At 50.2% G+C, this 15,227-nt stretch overlaps 7 protein-coding genes across 7 annotated transcripts; 2 read left to right on the forward strand and 5 right to left on the reverse strand.

Moving 5' to 3' along the window:
- Positions 1 to 21: 21 nt before the first annotated feature.
- ANOM_005332 (putative aspartate aminotransferase) lies at positions 22 to 1,642 on the reverse strand (the record flags this gene model as incomplete). The annotated part of the gene is made up of 7 exons (XM_015550589.1): positions 22 to 211; positions 314 to 481; positions 553 to 632; positions 684 to 889; positions 948 to 1,350; positions 1,414 to 1,455; positions 1,517 to 1,642. 7 exons carry the CDS (start codon positions 1,640 to 1,642, stop codon positions 22 to 24), a joined length of 1,215 nt encoding a protein of 404 aa, XP_015404897.1.
- A 567-nt stretch (positions 1,643 to 2,209) lies between these two features.
- Positions 2,210 to 3,233, reverse strand: ANOM_005333 (uncharacterized protein; the record flags this gene model as incomplete). Its single annotated transcript, XM_015550590.1, has 4 exons — positions 2,210 to 2,390; positions 2,505 to 2,838; positions 2,897 to 3,052; positions 3,113 to 3,233. 4 exons carry the CDS (start codon positions 3,231 to 3,233, stop codon positions 2,210 to 2,212), a joined length of 792 nt encoding a protein of 263 aa, XP_015404898.1.
- Positions 3,234 to 4,328: 1,095 nt separating this feature from the next.
- Positions 4,329 to 6,433, reverse strand: ANOM_005334 (catalase; the record flags this gene model as incomplete). Its single annotated transcript, XM_015550591.1, has 10 exons — positions 4,329 to 4,402; positions 4,459 to 4,887; positions 4,941 to 5,025; positions 5,097 to 5,384; positions 5,449 to 5,603; positions 5,669 to 5,795; positions 5,845 to 6,055; positions 6,123 to 6,146; positions 6,214 to 6,343; positions 6,403 to 6,433. The coding sequence occupies 10 exons, from the start codon at positions 6,431 to 6,433 to the stop codon at positions 4,329 to 4,331; spliced, it is 1,554 nt and encodes a 517-aa protein (XP_015404896.1).
- An 885-nt stretch (positions 6,434 to 7,318) lies between these two features.
- Positions 7,319 to 7,603, forward strand: ANOM_005335 (uncharacterized protein; the record flags this gene model as incomplete). The annotated part of the gene is made up of 2 exons (XM_015550592.1): positions 7,319 to 7,328; positions 7,380 to 7,603. The coding sequence occupies 2 exons, from the start codon at positions 7,319 to 7,321 to the stop codon at positions 7,601 to 7,603; spliced, it is 234 nt and encodes a 77-aa protein (XP_015404904.1).
- A 348-nt stretch (positions 7,604 to 7,951) lies between these two features.
- On the reverse strand, positions 7,952 to 11,221 carry ANOM_005336 (uncharacterized protein; the record flags this gene model as incomplete). Its single annotated transcript, XM_015550593.1, has 3 exons — positions 7,952 to 9,453; positions 9,508 to 10,030; positions 10,295 to 11,221. 3 exons carry the CDS (start codon positions 11,219 to 11,221, stop codon positions 7,952 to 7,954), a joined length of 2,952 nt encoding a protein of 983 aa, XP_015404903.1.
- Positions 11,222 to 11,473: 252 nt separating this feature from the next.
- Positions 11,474 to 12,302, forward strand: ANOM_005337 (40S ribosomal protein eS10; the record flags this gene model as incomplete). Its single annotated transcript, XM_015550594.1, has 4 exons — positions 11,474 to 11,616; positions 11,676 to 11,725; positions 11,821 to 11,978; positions 12,048 to 12,302. Coding segments are annotated over 4 exons (576 nt in total), but the record flags the coding sequence as incomplete, so codon positions are not given.
- A 335-nt stretch (positions 12,303 to 12,637) lies between these two features.
- ANOM_005338 (M20 family metallo-hydrolase) lies at positions 12,638 to 14,377 on the reverse strand (the record flags this gene model as incomplete). The annotated part of the gene is made up of 3 exons (XM_015550595.1): positions 12,638 to 13,574; positions 13,635 to 13,949; positions 14,127 to 14,377. 3 exons carry the CDS (start codon positions 14,375 to 14,377, stop codon positions 12,638 to 12,640), a joined length of 1,503 nt encoding a protein of 500 aa, XP_015404901.1.
- Positions 14,378 to 15,227: the final 850 nt, after the last annotated feature.

Genomic DNA, 15,227 nt, shown 5'->3' on the forward strand with positions numbered 1-15,227 from the left:
CATACCTCCTCAACCCCACCCTCAAAACCTCCTCCTCATGCGCAAACACAAGCCTAAACCACCCGCCTCCACCCCATGCTCTTCACCCGGATGCAAAAACACCCCGGCGTCCAGGAACCTCTGCGCCAGGGCAAACTCGCGCTCCCGGACCGGGCGACCAGGATACGGAAGGTAGGGCGAGAGGTCGACGTAGATGAAGAAACCGGCGTTTCTAGACACGGTCAGCAACGCATAAACAAATTTGCCATGGTGGAGGCTCGACAGGGGGGATGAAGCAGAGAGGATGGGGGAGGGAGGTATTAGTCTTGCTTACCCTCCTTTGACGTAATTGACACCTTCGTGGTCGAATGTTGTCGTGGCGAGTCGGTATGTCGATGCTAGGCTTTGGCGGGCTCTTTGGGTGAACTGGGTGATGAATTCCTGGTCTTCGAGGATGGTTGTCCCGATTGTTATGGAGGCTGTTGAGGCGTTGTGCAGCCTCCTTTGTGTATGTATTGCATCTTAGCTAAATGTTTGATGTGGACGGGATAGTGGAGTAGGGAGGGAACTGACAATATGGCTTTACAAGCTTGACGGAGGGCCGTGTTCTGCGTGATTAAGAAGCCGAGGTGGAGGCCTCCGGCTGCGAAGTCCTGGTTCCTATGTGTTAGTTTTGCGATGGTAGATGGTGGAACATGACTGACCTTGCTGAAGCCGTAGAGTAAGTGGACGAGATCAGGGTCGATCAGTTCAGGCGTAGCGATAGATAGGACGGAGGTGAAGGGGACTGCGCTTGGGTCTCCCGAGTCGAAGACGCAGGAGGCGTAGACTTCATCGCTGATGAGGTGGAGGCTGTGTCTATTGCAGAACCGGAGGATTGCTTTCAGTGTTTCGGCTGGGTAGCAGCGCCCTAGTACTCTGTTCAGGGAGTGCGAGGATTTTTCCATGGATGATATTATATTACTTACCGACAGGGTTATGCGGGTTCACAATCAACACTGCCCGGATCGTGGTGCCCTCGTCTTCTGCACGTTGAAGCGCCGCCTCGTACTTCTCCACCACGGCGGGGGTAAACGCCTCCTCGGGATCCGTGTCTGCGTACACGATCTGCACGTCTGCTTCGACGCCATAGTCAAGCTCGAAGCGGCCGTAGACCGGTCGACTGACTAGGATACCGTCCCCGGGCTCGGCCAGGGTGAAGCCGAGCATGCTCCCGATGGCTGTGATGCCGCTGGCGACGATGACTGTGTCTGGGTCAACAGGCGAACGCGGCTGTAGAATATTGTTGAGGTGGACGGCCACTGCGTTTGGCAGACGATTGGGAGCTGAGGAACTGGATCCATAGCCAACGGAGTCTTCGGTGAATGTGACCTGCGCGTGGAGGTGAACTCAGGGATATAGATGAAAGAGTAACACTATCAGAGTAGTTCAGACCTTGTTGTTGATGTACTTTGCTATCTCGGCCCGCATTGGGATCTACCTGACCGTTAGTGAATGCAAGAAGATAGATAATATAGCTGCCCAAGAAACAGCATACATGCTCCGCCATGCCAAATGAGATCAGCCCCGCGGGGTTGCTTTGCTTGTTGTATGTATGTGGAGGGGCATATCGCCAAGGAGTCTTAGGCAATTCGGCCTTCTTGATGCCGCGCGAGGAGAGCATGTTGGTTCTAGGGATGTCTGGTAGGATATTCAAGCACTGGTTTCAATTTAATGAAGCGGGATAGATAGGACGCAAACAACTGTATTTCTGCTTAAAGGAAAGGACCTTGGGCGCTGCTATACAGACGATCTGCCGTTATGTCAGCGGACTTGAGCTATTTAGGGTTCGTGAAACGGGTGATTTGCAGTACGAGTTTCCCGATATATACTTCGGCGCGTTTGACATATCATGAGAAGTTCATAGCCAGTATGTGTCAGGGTTTATCAGGGTTGATTTGGATTTCTTTTTACTACCGATCAAGAGGGGCAGATCCACATTGACTCTGCATCTAGCCAGCCAACCCTAGTTAGTATCCACACAACTATATGGGCCTCCCAGCTTGGTAGTTATATTCAATTCAACCATGTCAATAGCATGACCGGCATATGCATCTATCATATATCTAAACAATATCTATATATCCCCACTCGGGTGCGAGCATCGTCAACTAAATACAACAAGTATTTAGTAAACGTTACTTATAACTTTAGACCTTAACTATCCCACCACCTTCCCCTATCATGCTCATCATTCAAACCCAAGCCTCGTATACTGATGTCCCAATTTATCCATCGGTAGATTCCCAATCTGCGGAGTCTTATCAGCAGAAGCCATCGCCTCGTCCGCCCAGTCCAAACGGTCCTCAAAAAACCCCACGAACCTCAGAGCCCTAATTAGCAACCCGGGCTCCCGGGGTGGTTTCTTCGTTCTGGCAAATACATTCAGGTTAGCAGACTGTTAAACATAGTCACCAAAGAAGAAAGCAGAACAGAAAAGAAGAAAAATCGAAGAAAAACGAAAATAGAAGGGGGGAAAAACATACCTCTCCTCCCAAGCCCTCCTCCCAGCAAACGTACTAATCTTCCCGACAGCATGCACGAGCAACAAATACGCAACTATCGCGCTCGGCTTCGTACAGTGTCCGATACTGATCAACGCACTCCCGAAGATAGCCTCGGCGTAGACGAAGCGTGAATTGACGTTCTTGGAGAATGATAGGCTGGGGCCCATCGTCCCGAAGAGGAAGATGATGATGCGGGCGTAGAGGAAACTGTGGATGGGCACGATGGCGTCGTGGTAGTCGACGGGGTCCTGGGAGGCGTACGCTTGGAGGATTTGATACATGCGGAGGAGGTTGCCTCCTTGGTAGGCTGGACCTGTTTTCTTTTCATTCTAGGTTTTGTTGGTGGGAAGGATATTGGGGTTGGGGCTTACGGGTGTGTGGAGGATAGCCGTTTGGGAGTCGTTTGACCAGACTGAGGGAGGTGAGGGAATGGACATAGCAGGCTACTACTGCTAGGAGTGTGCAATTGAAGTTGCTGAAGTAGAGGACTAGCTCGGTTATGCCGGCGAGGACGTGCCACGGTAGGTCTGGGGTTTGTTAGTGCCTGTGAAAGAGCGATGTAGTATGCGCAGAGGTGGGTTTGGTACATTTGTGGCGCCCCCGGTACGATTTGCCCCGGTTGACGGCAAAATATATGAAAAATATGGCGTAGAGGCTAATGAGGAGCGCATCCGAGTCCGTAGTGTGAATGCGTGTGTTGACTTGCATGGCGAGTGGGTTTTGAGGCTTATCTGCCACGTCTTGCCATGAATGATCTCTTGAGGGAAAGGCACTGGGTGATTCTTATAGAGATGGTTGAATCTATCAACCGCATTGGGGGAGAAGCAATCACTTAAAAATGACAGTCCCAGGCTGATTTAGCATATGATAGTATACCCCCCCTGGTCTTATGTGCCTTGAATGTAACCTGATTTTCTACTAGTTCAGCTGAGAAGTGCCGTCCAATATCGTCAGTGGTTACAGTATATGCACGTTATACACCTGCAGAAGGGATGTGGAGCCTCCTTTGCATATGACTGGTACGTTTAGTAATGACTACGTACAAGCTGAACGAGATGATCAAGTGTAAAGTACTGTATTATTGGACTACAGTCCAATACTTGTGTTTCCATGACTATAGAACTCCTGTTCGCCGGATGGCCGAGTCGAAGCGAGCATGCCCGGTCGATCACGCTAGTCTTTTTCCAGTATGTGAGGCCGTGGCTGTTTATTTTTTGTCTTTGCCACATTCAAGGCCCTTTTACGTCATGGAAACCGGATCCTCGTGGATGGAACATGGTTAGAATGATGGCATGGAAGTCCTGGGAGAGAAAGCGTGCTTTCCCTGCACAAATACCGGTCATCGACGCAAGTCGAAGTATAAATCTTGCAAGAGCCGCACACTCTAACGGAGATAAGCATCATGGGAAAGGTAAATCTTTAGTTGCCTCCAATGGGAAACACGTATGACATAAAGCACTACAGTTGGATTACGATGGCCCATGAATCCGACATTCTACGCTTAGAGTGACTCGACAAGGAGTCACAGGACCATACGGAGATCAGACAAGCGAGAAACTCGCGCTTGGTCAGCTACATTACAGCCAGAGAATCAGACCACTCTTAAGTGTTGTCTCACTATAGATGGAAGTTTCCTATCCGAAGCTTGCAGGTACATTCAATTCGTCACTATTCTTGACTCAATTAAATGACATACTCGTCAAGTTTGTAGCGCCGGTTTTAAGAAACACATCAAACTCGTCATAAGTACCATTAACATTCATGAAATAGTAATTCTCCTTTGCCACAACATGGTGGCTGCAATTACGCAGACACCGCGGCCTCGGTTGCCTTCTTGAGACGCTCACCAAGGTCTGCGTTAACTTTCGCAAAGAGTCCTACACAAGGTCAGTCAACAGAATACTTGTACATAGAAATAGATGTCACCACATACCATAGACCGCATTGCGCAGCTGGGGAGAGTTGACACCCTTAATATGGCCTGCAAGGTTCGCAATCGTTCTGTCCTGGTGGCCGGGCTCCCTGCCGAGGACTTCCCAGAGAGCAGCGGGTTGGACGAAGTCATCATCTGTGATTTGGCTCTGGAAGTTGGTCACTTCTCCCACCCATTTCTCGTGTTCGGTCAGTCCGCTCAGTCGGGCGGCTCCCGAGTTCTTCACCTCTTGGTAGAACTTGGTGGGCTGCAGGGACGAGCCAACGTAGTTGGGATCACCGCCATAGTTGTCGTCAAAGCGCATGGCGCCATCTCTCTGGTAAGGGCAGTAGACGGGTGCCTTGGCTGCGTTGGTCGGGAGCTGCTGGTAGTTCACTCCGAGACGGTACCGGGCCGCATCGGGGTAAGCGAACATACGGGCTTGGAGCACTGGTATAAAGGTTAGCCAAGCGGGACATGTTTTCAGTGAACAAATAACCTACTTGGATCAGCCGATGGTGCAATACCGGGCACCATGGTGGACGGGGAGAAGGCCGCCTGCTCAATATCGGCGAAGTAGTTCTTGGGCTATATCGAGACCGAATTAGCATCGCGCACTTGAATTATTGCCTAAGCGGGATGGCACGGTTGAGGCATACATTGCGGTTCATAGTCAACTTTCCAATTTGTCTCAGCGGGTAGTCCTTGTGAGGCCAAACTTTGGTCATGTCAAAGATGTTCCAACGGTAGGTCTCCGCGTCGGCTGGATCCATAACCTGCACGTAGACGTTCCACACGGGGTAGTTGCCCTTCGCGATAGCGTCATGCATATCCCGAATGAGGTAATCGGGGTCTTCGCCTGCAATCTTGACGGATTCCGCGCTGGACATGTTCTTAACACCCTCGGCGCTCTTGATGTGGATCTTGATATATTTAAATGATCCGTCCTATTGACGCGCATGTTAGTTACGTCGGCCGTCTAGAGGAATCCAGAGAGCATTGGCAGATTACCTCCTTAGTAAACTTGTAGGTATGTCCACTGTAGGCATTCATGTAGCGGATAGACTTGGGTGTTCCGCGGTCACTGAAGAGGTGAAGAAGCTCATGGATACCTTCGGGGTTGCCGACGTGGAAGCTATGAGTGTCAATACAGGAGTTGATGTGTGCTGAGCCAAGTATACTTACTCCCAGAACTACAGAAGCAGTCAGCATTAGCATTGGATCAATTTACCACTAGCCAAAAGGAAATTATGTGGGCTACTCACCATGTTTGCATCGGGAAGATGAGTCGTAGGGTGTCTCTTGTGCGAACGGTTCAAGGAAGGGAACTTAATTGGGTCGCGAACAAAGAAGACCGGCTGCGACCAAGTCAGTTATATTCCACACTTCTAATTGAACAATACTGACCGTGTTGTTGAAGACCCAATCCAAGTTACCCTCATCCGTGTACATCTTCATGGCCCATCCGTGAACATCACGAGTAGTGTCAGCCGAACCGGCTTCAGGTCCAACTGTAGACACTCGAAGGAGGACGGGAGACTTCTTGCCAGCCTTGCTCAAAAAGCTAGCGGAAGTAATATCGGAGCAATCGCTGGTGGCTTCGAACTCTCCATATGCGCTGTTTTGGAGTGTATAAGCTTGGATTGTTGATTGTGGTGTGCAATGTATATAGTTGTATCACTTACCCCACTGCCTTGGCATGGACCACACTAAAAATACGTTAGGATATATACAATATAGCTAAGGTCCAGTATGTAGAAAGTGAAGGATGCTTACCGCTCAGGGATTCTCTCACGAGAGAAATGGGCGAGAGTCTCAATGAGTTGTGTATCTTGGAGCAAAGAAAGCCCACCACCAGAGCCGTTCCGCAGTTGAACGGTGGAGCTGTTGCTAGCAAAAGGGCAGCCTGCTTCCGTTAGTGGACCCGAAAGCTACCAAGATCTAAATTCTCAATTGGGTTATCACCTTCTGCCAGAGTATAGTAGCGTTCGGCCATGTTGAGGTTGGTATCTGCAGTCAATGGTAGAGGTACAGCAGTAAAGTAGAGTGGATGGATCCTTTCCCAATGGCCAAGGGAAGGGGTTGACAGAGCTATATAGCCTGACAGCTCCGTCACATCCCACGATCAACTACGCAATAAGGTAGTTGTTCCTGTTTGGGCTCGTCCATTGCAGGCTCTACCAATTACGTCAGTATTATGCGTTAGTTTCTGCGTTGGCCATGCAGAGGCCTCTGCAGTAGTCTCGATTCCGAGTACCACCAGAGCAGGACGTTCATTCCACTCCTGTGCGTCCCATTGGCTTAACTGAAGGTATATATGCGAAAAGTCCGGTTGGAGATGGGGTGTGGTGCCGTCATTCGAAGCTCTGAGTTCGGGCGAGTACCCACGGGAAACCCTAACTGCGGGATGCTGATGCGAGGATGGGTGATGCGCACGCAGTCTAGACTGGGGCTGCTCCTTGCCGCAATCAGAGAAACCCCTCACTACTGAGCAGCATTCTTAATCCCGGGGATCTCATTGGAAGCCGTGCTATTTCTGTCATCTGGACTAGTTGTGGTTGAGATGGAGCTGGCATTTGGGGAGGGTCCGACCTTACCGGATGTAGTAGTACTACGGACCCAATCAATTCCAGGTCCCTTTGCGACGACTCTGGGACATGACGTCCTGCACTCTGTATGCTTTTCTGAAGTCATTGACTTGTTACTCTTATATGCATTTAAGTTGTCCGGTATCTCTGGTTGTCCTCCGGTGGCACAATCTTACTTCACATTGCCTATATCCGAAGAGCAAATTCCACATACCTCGAGCGATCCGGGAAAGGAACAAACATATAGAGATAACCCTACCGTACTATTATTGATTTCCAGACCAGACTCCACCATGTCGGAAGGTTGGTCAAGCCTTGCCAAGCCTGACTGGCTGCCAGACTGATGGCCCGCAGATTCGCATCCACAGCCACAGCAGCAGCACCACCACCAGGGTTTCTTCGATCGGATCCTCCACCCGGAACACCATCACCAAGACCAGGAACAACGCCAGGACCACCCTGAGTCTCGGGGAAACGAGGCCCCCGAAAAGGAGAGCGAACTCGACAAAATCAGGGATGACATCAAGGAAGATCAGGAAGAGGTGGCCGAGGGCGATATTTATGCAGGCTTGATGTGAATGCTTTATGATCAGCACCAGTTTCTGTTATTGTTCACAAGGGATGGGATCACGGTTACTCAAGGGAGTTTGTATGGTAATAATAATGAATTAAATAAGAATGTTACATCACTGAAGATACATTTTACCTCCTGGCAGTCTCAGTATAATATGAAACTTTTTTGAATAGGAGACGTCTATGTCTATAATCAGGAGGATATAAGTACAGTAGTGGATCTTTCCTCCACAATGAATGCCCGGTCAAAACACCAATCGCTATGCTATATGCTGTACAGATGTTGAAAGGAATCTGGAAGGGAACTATAACAGTAGCCCCGGAACAGCCGTAGAACATTGTTGTACGGCCGATCAGACTTTAGATGTATGATGGGCACGCTTCTTCTGCCCGATACTTTGTCGCCCTCGTGCGCCCTTCTTACGTTTCTCCACAGCCTGTTTCTCTGCGACGTACTTCCAGCATTCAATGGGACGTCGCACGCCAACATGTCGTCCGTTCGGAGTGAATATCTCAACCTGCGGTAACGACCTGGCAGACTCGCCGTCTGTAGACCTGGCACGGATCTGAGCCGTGAGCTCGACCCAACCGCACCCCTCAACGAGTATATCTGCCGACATCACTTTATATGGCAGAGGAGGGGGTTTTATCCCCTTATCCTCCACTGCCTTCGCGATCGTCGTTGGTAGATGCGACTGGGTCACGTCCCATTTAAGGTCAAAGATTCCGGCGGAAGTAATTTGGTTGCCGACGCCTTCTATCATGATATTCTCCCCAGGATAAGGACGCTGTTCAGCTTGCATTTCAACGGCTTTTTCAGTCTTCGTGACATGGGCCTCGATCGGGATAAAACAAGCTGCCATTAGTACCTCGTCAGGGTTCACCGACGTGATTCGCACAAGGCCTCCCCCTAGTAGCAGTGATTGGCCTGACTTTATAGTATACCGTTCTGGTTTTCTCCGTTTAGTCATGATCATGTCTCGTTTGTATTCGTCACGGACGTAGTCTGCTAGGTCGCCCCGATCCATGCCGGGCAAATCGATCATTTCTCCTCCGCCACGGCCAAATGGTATGCGAATCGGCGAAACAGTAGTCCCTGGCAGCGACGAAACAACCGGCAGGACAGGATAAAGGTCTTCCTGGGGGGCAGGTGGTAGAATGCTGTCAGAATCAGCCATGATGGCGTCGCGTGGGCTGATATTCGACTCTGCTTGGCGACGCTCAACCAATTCAGCAATTTTCTCAAGGTTCTTAGAATCCTTGGGAAAGCAAGCTTCTATGAAACTGCTCTTCCCGACATTAGCCTTGCCCACTACCCAGACACCACCTCCGTGGTTCTTGATTTCCTCCTTGACTTTTTTAGTCCACCAGCCTCGGTGAGCGCTTATCATATGCACATTGCCCAGACGGAAATCCTCGGTCGACTTAGCAAGTGCCTCTCGCAGGACCGAGCGAACATATTCCATTTTTGAGTCCACCTGTTCCTTGGTAGGAGCCAAAAGATCAGAGCGTGTTATGATGAAGCTGATAGTAGGTAATTTCTTTCCTCCTCGGTATTTCTCGGTGGAAGCTCGCCGGTTGCGCGACCGCTGTTCCTCGATGGAAAGTGCCTCGTATATATTATCGACAAGAGACATGGGAAAATCTGCTGCGTCAATTACGTGGTAGATCCGGTTATATTTGTATGGTGACTCGTCAAGGTAAGCCCCAATGGAGTATATCGTAGGTGAAATCGCAGGAACCGCTTTGTTATGGTGTATGAGATCGTGACATCTATCGCAAACCTGCACAGGGGGTCGCGACTTTTCAATGTACTCTTTAGCAGTGGCTGCAGCATTTTCAAGTAAAGCGCCATCTAAACAGTATTGTTAGTATCCTTTCCGAAGGCAACAGGATAAACACCACGTACGGACAGGCTTAGGAGCGGCCGCTTCTGCCTCTGACTCCTTGATTAGTTGCTGGATTGTGCCTGCAGCCTTTTCTCCCTCTGCCTTCAGATCCGCTACCTCCCCCGTCTCTCCATCCTGCACACCACTTGCTTGTGCTGTCTCGGACAAGAGCTTCCGTGTTTGCTTTCTGGTTTTGCTGTAGTATCCTGGTTCGCCGGGCTCGATGGTTTGCGCGTATGCACCACATCCCGGACAGCAGACGGGTAGAACAAGGTCAGTAAGCTCTGATGATTTCGCACATAATGAAGGGCCCGAGGATAGGAGGCGTCGCTGCGGTTTTCTGATCAGGCCGTCTGCATTCCGAACGGACAGCACCTCTGGGTGCAGAAACAAGCTCTGTGAGGATCGCGCTCCGGGGAGCTGGTGTAACTGGCGCGAACAGCGGGGAAGGAAATATTTTAATCGAGGGGCTCTTTGAATTATGCGCCCAAGATACAGCGACATGACGGTACAAATTTTCCCAGTTGGAAGACCGGAGGTGATCTGCGACAGAGATCAAAAGCTTGAACTGATAGCGTTGATAGCGGCGGTAACCTGCTCCGGTTTCCGTAACAAGTCCCGTGGCAACCCATGGAAATTCTACGAACTATAACGTAGGATTCTATTGAAGCGAATAGTATTACGATTGAAATTGAAGAAAATAGTTGAATTATTTACAAGTAACAAACTATCCAGATCCTTGAAACACCGGGGTTTTTAGACGCTGCAACAAGAAAAAGAAAAACTCGAGAGAACACCCATTTAAACCTTCGCCTTGCCTTTCCCTTTAGTATCGTCCGTTTGATCGTTCTCCTCTTCCTCAGAATCGCTCATAAACTCATCGTCATCATCAAATCCAATGAATTTTCGCGGGGCTGCAGACTTGGGAGCCGGCTCTGACGGGCCCGGCGCATCCTTCATCTCCTGCTCGTCTTCACTCTCTTCCGACGCAGAAGCAGACTCCTGCTCACTTCCCTCACTGGCACTCGTACTAGACCCGCCCAAGATATTATCACGTATAACATCATGAAGATTGTCCGTCCACATGCCATCCTTCATCGCCGCAAGAACAGCCTCCCTAGCCTTCTCGTTCATCTCCTCTTTATCTTCCATCCACTGACCGTCAATCTTCTGCTTGCCGCCGCCATTCTTCAGCTCCTCCTCGCGTTTCTCCGCAGCCTCCACAACAGCCTGCCACCTCCGTCGGCGCTCCTCCTTCTCTTTGCGGTCCATCTCCGGCTTGACTGCAAGATACTCGGCGAGCGCTTTGGCTTCGTTGACGGTACGGATACGGCGACCATCGAGATTGCGACTTGAGCCGTTATCGTCGCCCTGGTTGCGCTTTCTCTTGCTTGACATGCGCCCACCAGCTGCACGAAGCTGGGAGCCGAAGCCACCCTTTCCTCCGCATAGGGGCACCGAAAGGCGGAGGGGGAGGAGGTTTGATGTCGCAGTGAGTTCGCCATTAGGAGCAATGAGATGTGAGATTGATAGGTCTGAAGAAGGGAGTAATTGTTTGTTGTTTGTCGTAGTTAAGATAAGCGACTGGAGAGGTACGGATGACGGAATATATGAGGAAACCTTCTCGGTGAGGTCGGAGATAGACGAGGTCGATGGGAGGGAGAATGAGAGAGTGGAGGGAAGAGAGAGACCGGGGAATGTTGAGAGGAGGACGTTCACGTTTTGCGGAGCCATGTTGGCGAGTTTTACTTGTCCCGACACTAGGTATGCTGCGGGTATTAAGGTAGAAAGAGGTCGCAAAGTCGCGGCTGCGGTCTGCTGTGATGTACTCTGATGGGTGATGAGAGGCGGCAAATGAGGTGGAGTTGATAAGAAACGGGCGACGGAAGATTGCGTCTACGCCTCAGGCAGCAACACGCCCTCATCGATCACATGGTGATAAGGGCGTATGTGACTAAGCCAAATCGATTAGGGCGGCAACCCTAGCATGCGCTTCCGAAAGAGGAATCACGCACTTTGAACTTAACCGCCAGTCGCTCCACTCGATCCCATCCATCATTTAAACCAACCACCACCCTCTTCGCGTTGTTAGAGCGATTCCCCGAAGAGCGCCAGGAACTCGCAACAATGTAAGTTTACAGGTCATTATTCATAATTGATAAGCTATGTAATGCTAATAACTCTTCAGGCTTATCCCTAAGGACGACCGCAAGAAGATCCACGAGTACCTCTTCCGCGGTATGTGAACGACGCCTCCAGCTTCCTGTCGCATTGACCGGACCAATCCACCTCGCTCTTTGAAGACCGCTGTCGCTGACTGATTACCTGAACAGAGGGTGTGCTCGTGGCCAAGAAGGACTTCGAGTCCAAGCATGGCGACATTGACACCAAGAACCTCTACGTGATCAAGGCCCTCCAGTCCCTCAACTCCCGCGGCTATGTCAAGACCCAGTTCTCGTGGCAGTACTACTACTACACCCTCACCCCCGAGGTATGTTTACAACCGTTCAATTGCCGGTATTCACAATGAGGATGCGTTGTCTAACCTGTTCCTTCCCAGGGTCTTGACTACCTCCGTGAGTGGCTCCACCTCCCCGCTGAGGTTGTCCCTGCCACCCACATCAAGCAGCAGCGTTCCCACGCTCCCCCTCGTGGTATGATGGGTGGTGAGGAGCGCGAGCGCCGTCCCCGTCCTACCCGTGAGGGTGGCTACCGCCGCCGCGACCAGGAGAAGGAGGGTGGTGCTCCCGGCGAGTTCGCCCCTAACTTCCGTGGTGGATTCGGCCGTGGCCGTGGTGGTGCTCCCTCTTCTTAAGGGATGTCGTCCGGTCTTCCTAGGGCTTGGATGGTAGCGTGAGTGGCTTGAGTAGACTTTGGAATAAGTTCGAAACGGCTGCCGCGCCCATCCTAAAAAAAAAATTATGCATTGGTGCTGTATCGATATAACGAGATAGCTAGAGTCAATGTCATGATTTTAATGACTCAACATTTCATTTCTTGTAGTACGTTGAAATCATAGATCGTAATGACATGCACAACACAGCTCGAGCGCTTCAGTCCAGGCTCACGGCATATCCTTGCAAATGTGTTCAACTATGTAAACAGGGCATTACAGTTGATCACTTCACACGAAAGGGTAAAATGCTCTATCTACGATGAGAATCTCTTCCGGTCGTACCGGACCACCGCTTGCAAAATGACAGATGCACCTGTGGCACAGTCGTCTGCAGAGCAGAACTCTTCCGGATGATGGCTCAACCCATCCTTACATGGCACGAAAATCATGCTGGTGGGCACCCTCTTCGAGGTGAAGACACTATCGTGTCCCGCGCCGCTCATAATCGTCCGCACAAGAGATTTGGGCTCCGGCGCATCAGCGACAACAGCCTCTGCAGATTGCTGCACACAGTCGATACAATCTGGGTGGAACTTGACCGCTGGAGAGTCAAACTCTACAGTCCAATCGACCCGACACGGCTTACCAATGCCCTTGCCTTCTTCCGCTGCAATGGCGTCGAACTCCTTCCTCAGTTTCTCCTCCACAGTTGCGACCAATTCAGTTTCGGGACCGCGAATATCGAGAGAGAAGCTGACAAGACCGGGCACGGTATTGACGCTACCAGGTTTCGCCTCGACGATGCCGACACTGGCTAAACAACCGTGAGAAGAGGCAACTTCCCGAGCACGCACCATCATTTGAGCGAAGGCGTACAGCGCATCTGCACGATGTTGGAACGCCGTGGTACCTGTGTGGGTGTCTCTACCCGTCACATTGACTCGATACCAGCGGTAGGCTTGGACGGCAGTGACAACACCAACGCGTTGACCTGCCGAAATCAGATGAGGCCCCTGTTCGATATGAAGCTCGAAATGAGCTGCCATGGGAGTTGCCTCATAGGAACATGGAACGTCTCCTAGATAGCCGATCTTTTCGAGTGCCGATTTCAACGACTCTGGGGCAGAAGATGCAGTGGGGAGAGAAGCCACCGTTGGTACTTCTTTGAGCCCATGTGCCCGTGAAAGAGGTATAGAACCGGCCCATACGCCAGAAGAGACCATACTGATGGGAAAACGCGCTCCCTCTTCGCTATAGGGACATTGGCGTAAGCGATTGGAAATCGTTCAAGTTGACTAAGAGGTCACTTACTTCGTCCAGTTTACAACGCCTATGCCTCCTTCTGTCTCCAGGCCCATTTCATCAATAACTTTTAGCGCTTCAATACCTGAGAGAACACCCAGAATCCCGTCGTAGCGACCACCTGTTGGTTGCGTATCTAGATGGCTGCCGATGAATGTCGGGGGCACATCCTTTCTCCGTCCGGGACGCACAGCGAAGATATTGCCCATTTCATCAATCGTGATTTTGCATTTTAACGCTTTTGTTGTTTCAATGAACCAGTCTCGCACGGATTTGTCTTCTTCAGACAGCGTCAGGCGCTGCATTCCAGTGTCCGTCAGTCCACTAGGCTAGGAGTTAGTCTACCGGAACTAGTATATGCCTATGTTGACGGAGGATATAAATGCGGCATTGAAAAGAAACAACAGGATTCAATTGCACTTTGATTATGGCTTATGCTTCATAAATGAATCTTTTCGATGCTAGTGTGGCTCAAGAGGTCTGAAGCTGGTGTATACTTACTCTCCCCAGCGTATACCAAACCCCCATTGACAACTGTGATGAAGGTCTTTTGCAAGGCGGTCCTTATTAGCTCTAAGCGCCGAAACCTCGGCCTCGGATAGCTCTGTCGTCAACATGGCTTGTTTTAGAGAAACGGAGAATGCCCGGCGTGGTTGGATCGGCACTGTCCTTGTGAATGGCAATACTCTCGATCTGACCGGTAATCTATTGAGTAATACCGTAGCAGACTTGGGAGAAATGAAAGACGCCATGCTGCCCTCTGATATATACGCAAAAGAGGGGGTGGTAGAGATGTAAATGTTGGCTGTTGGAGATGGACAGATAAGACAATTCCGGGGAGATGTGATAAGATATCTCTGCGGGGTTAATCTTTTTTCGGCGATCTCATCAAATTGGAGGTCAATTAAGATCAAATTATTATTTAGGATAGCCTACAGGGATCGGGCTTGGTTGCTCTCTCCAATTTGGCTGTTGGGGTAATCCCTTGCTAGACATCCGTATAGATAATAGATTGGGAGCGGACAATTGTCCGCTCCCAGATGCCCTTACTCCAACATGATCCAAAGCTCGTATGGTCCGTCATGGGATCAATGCCGACTAATAGTTTCAGATTTGAAATGTGGATGAAGTGATCTTCAGATAGATATACAAGAACCTGCTCTGCAGCAGTAGTGGACTATTCCAGCACGTGGAGGAAGGAAGATATGTCTCGTACTCTTACGGACACGAGTTTAAGTAGAGATGGCCCACGCACCATATTTGAGACCAGACCCATTACCACCTTATAAGAGCTAGGAAAAGAAAGTCAGGAAAGAAGAAGACGGTATTTATCACGCTGGCAAAAAATAAAACAATAAAAATCGACAACTGTGTCGATGGAAAGGTCCAAAGATTCAGTAGAGGAGTATTGTGGGCAAACCACGGCCATCTCTGGTAAAAGGCAAGAAATGGGTTCTGAACTAGCTTGTCCCACTCCTCACATCAGTGACCTTTATTGTGATATTTATCCCCTCCTCAATTGCCAAGAAAGCGTCGGTTCGAAACCCTTCACTGCCACCACACTGGCCTTTTTTCTTTTTCTTTTTCACAAGTTCCAATCTA

This window comes from Aspergillus nomiae, assembly GCF_001204775.2.
Source record: "Aspergillus nomiae NRRL 13137 chromosome Unknown contig00235, whole genome shotgun sequence".
Classification (NCBI taxonomy): domain Eukaryota; kingdom Fungi; phylum Ascomycota; class Eurotiomycetes; order Eurotiales; family Aspergillaceae; genus Aspergillus; species Aspergillus nomiae.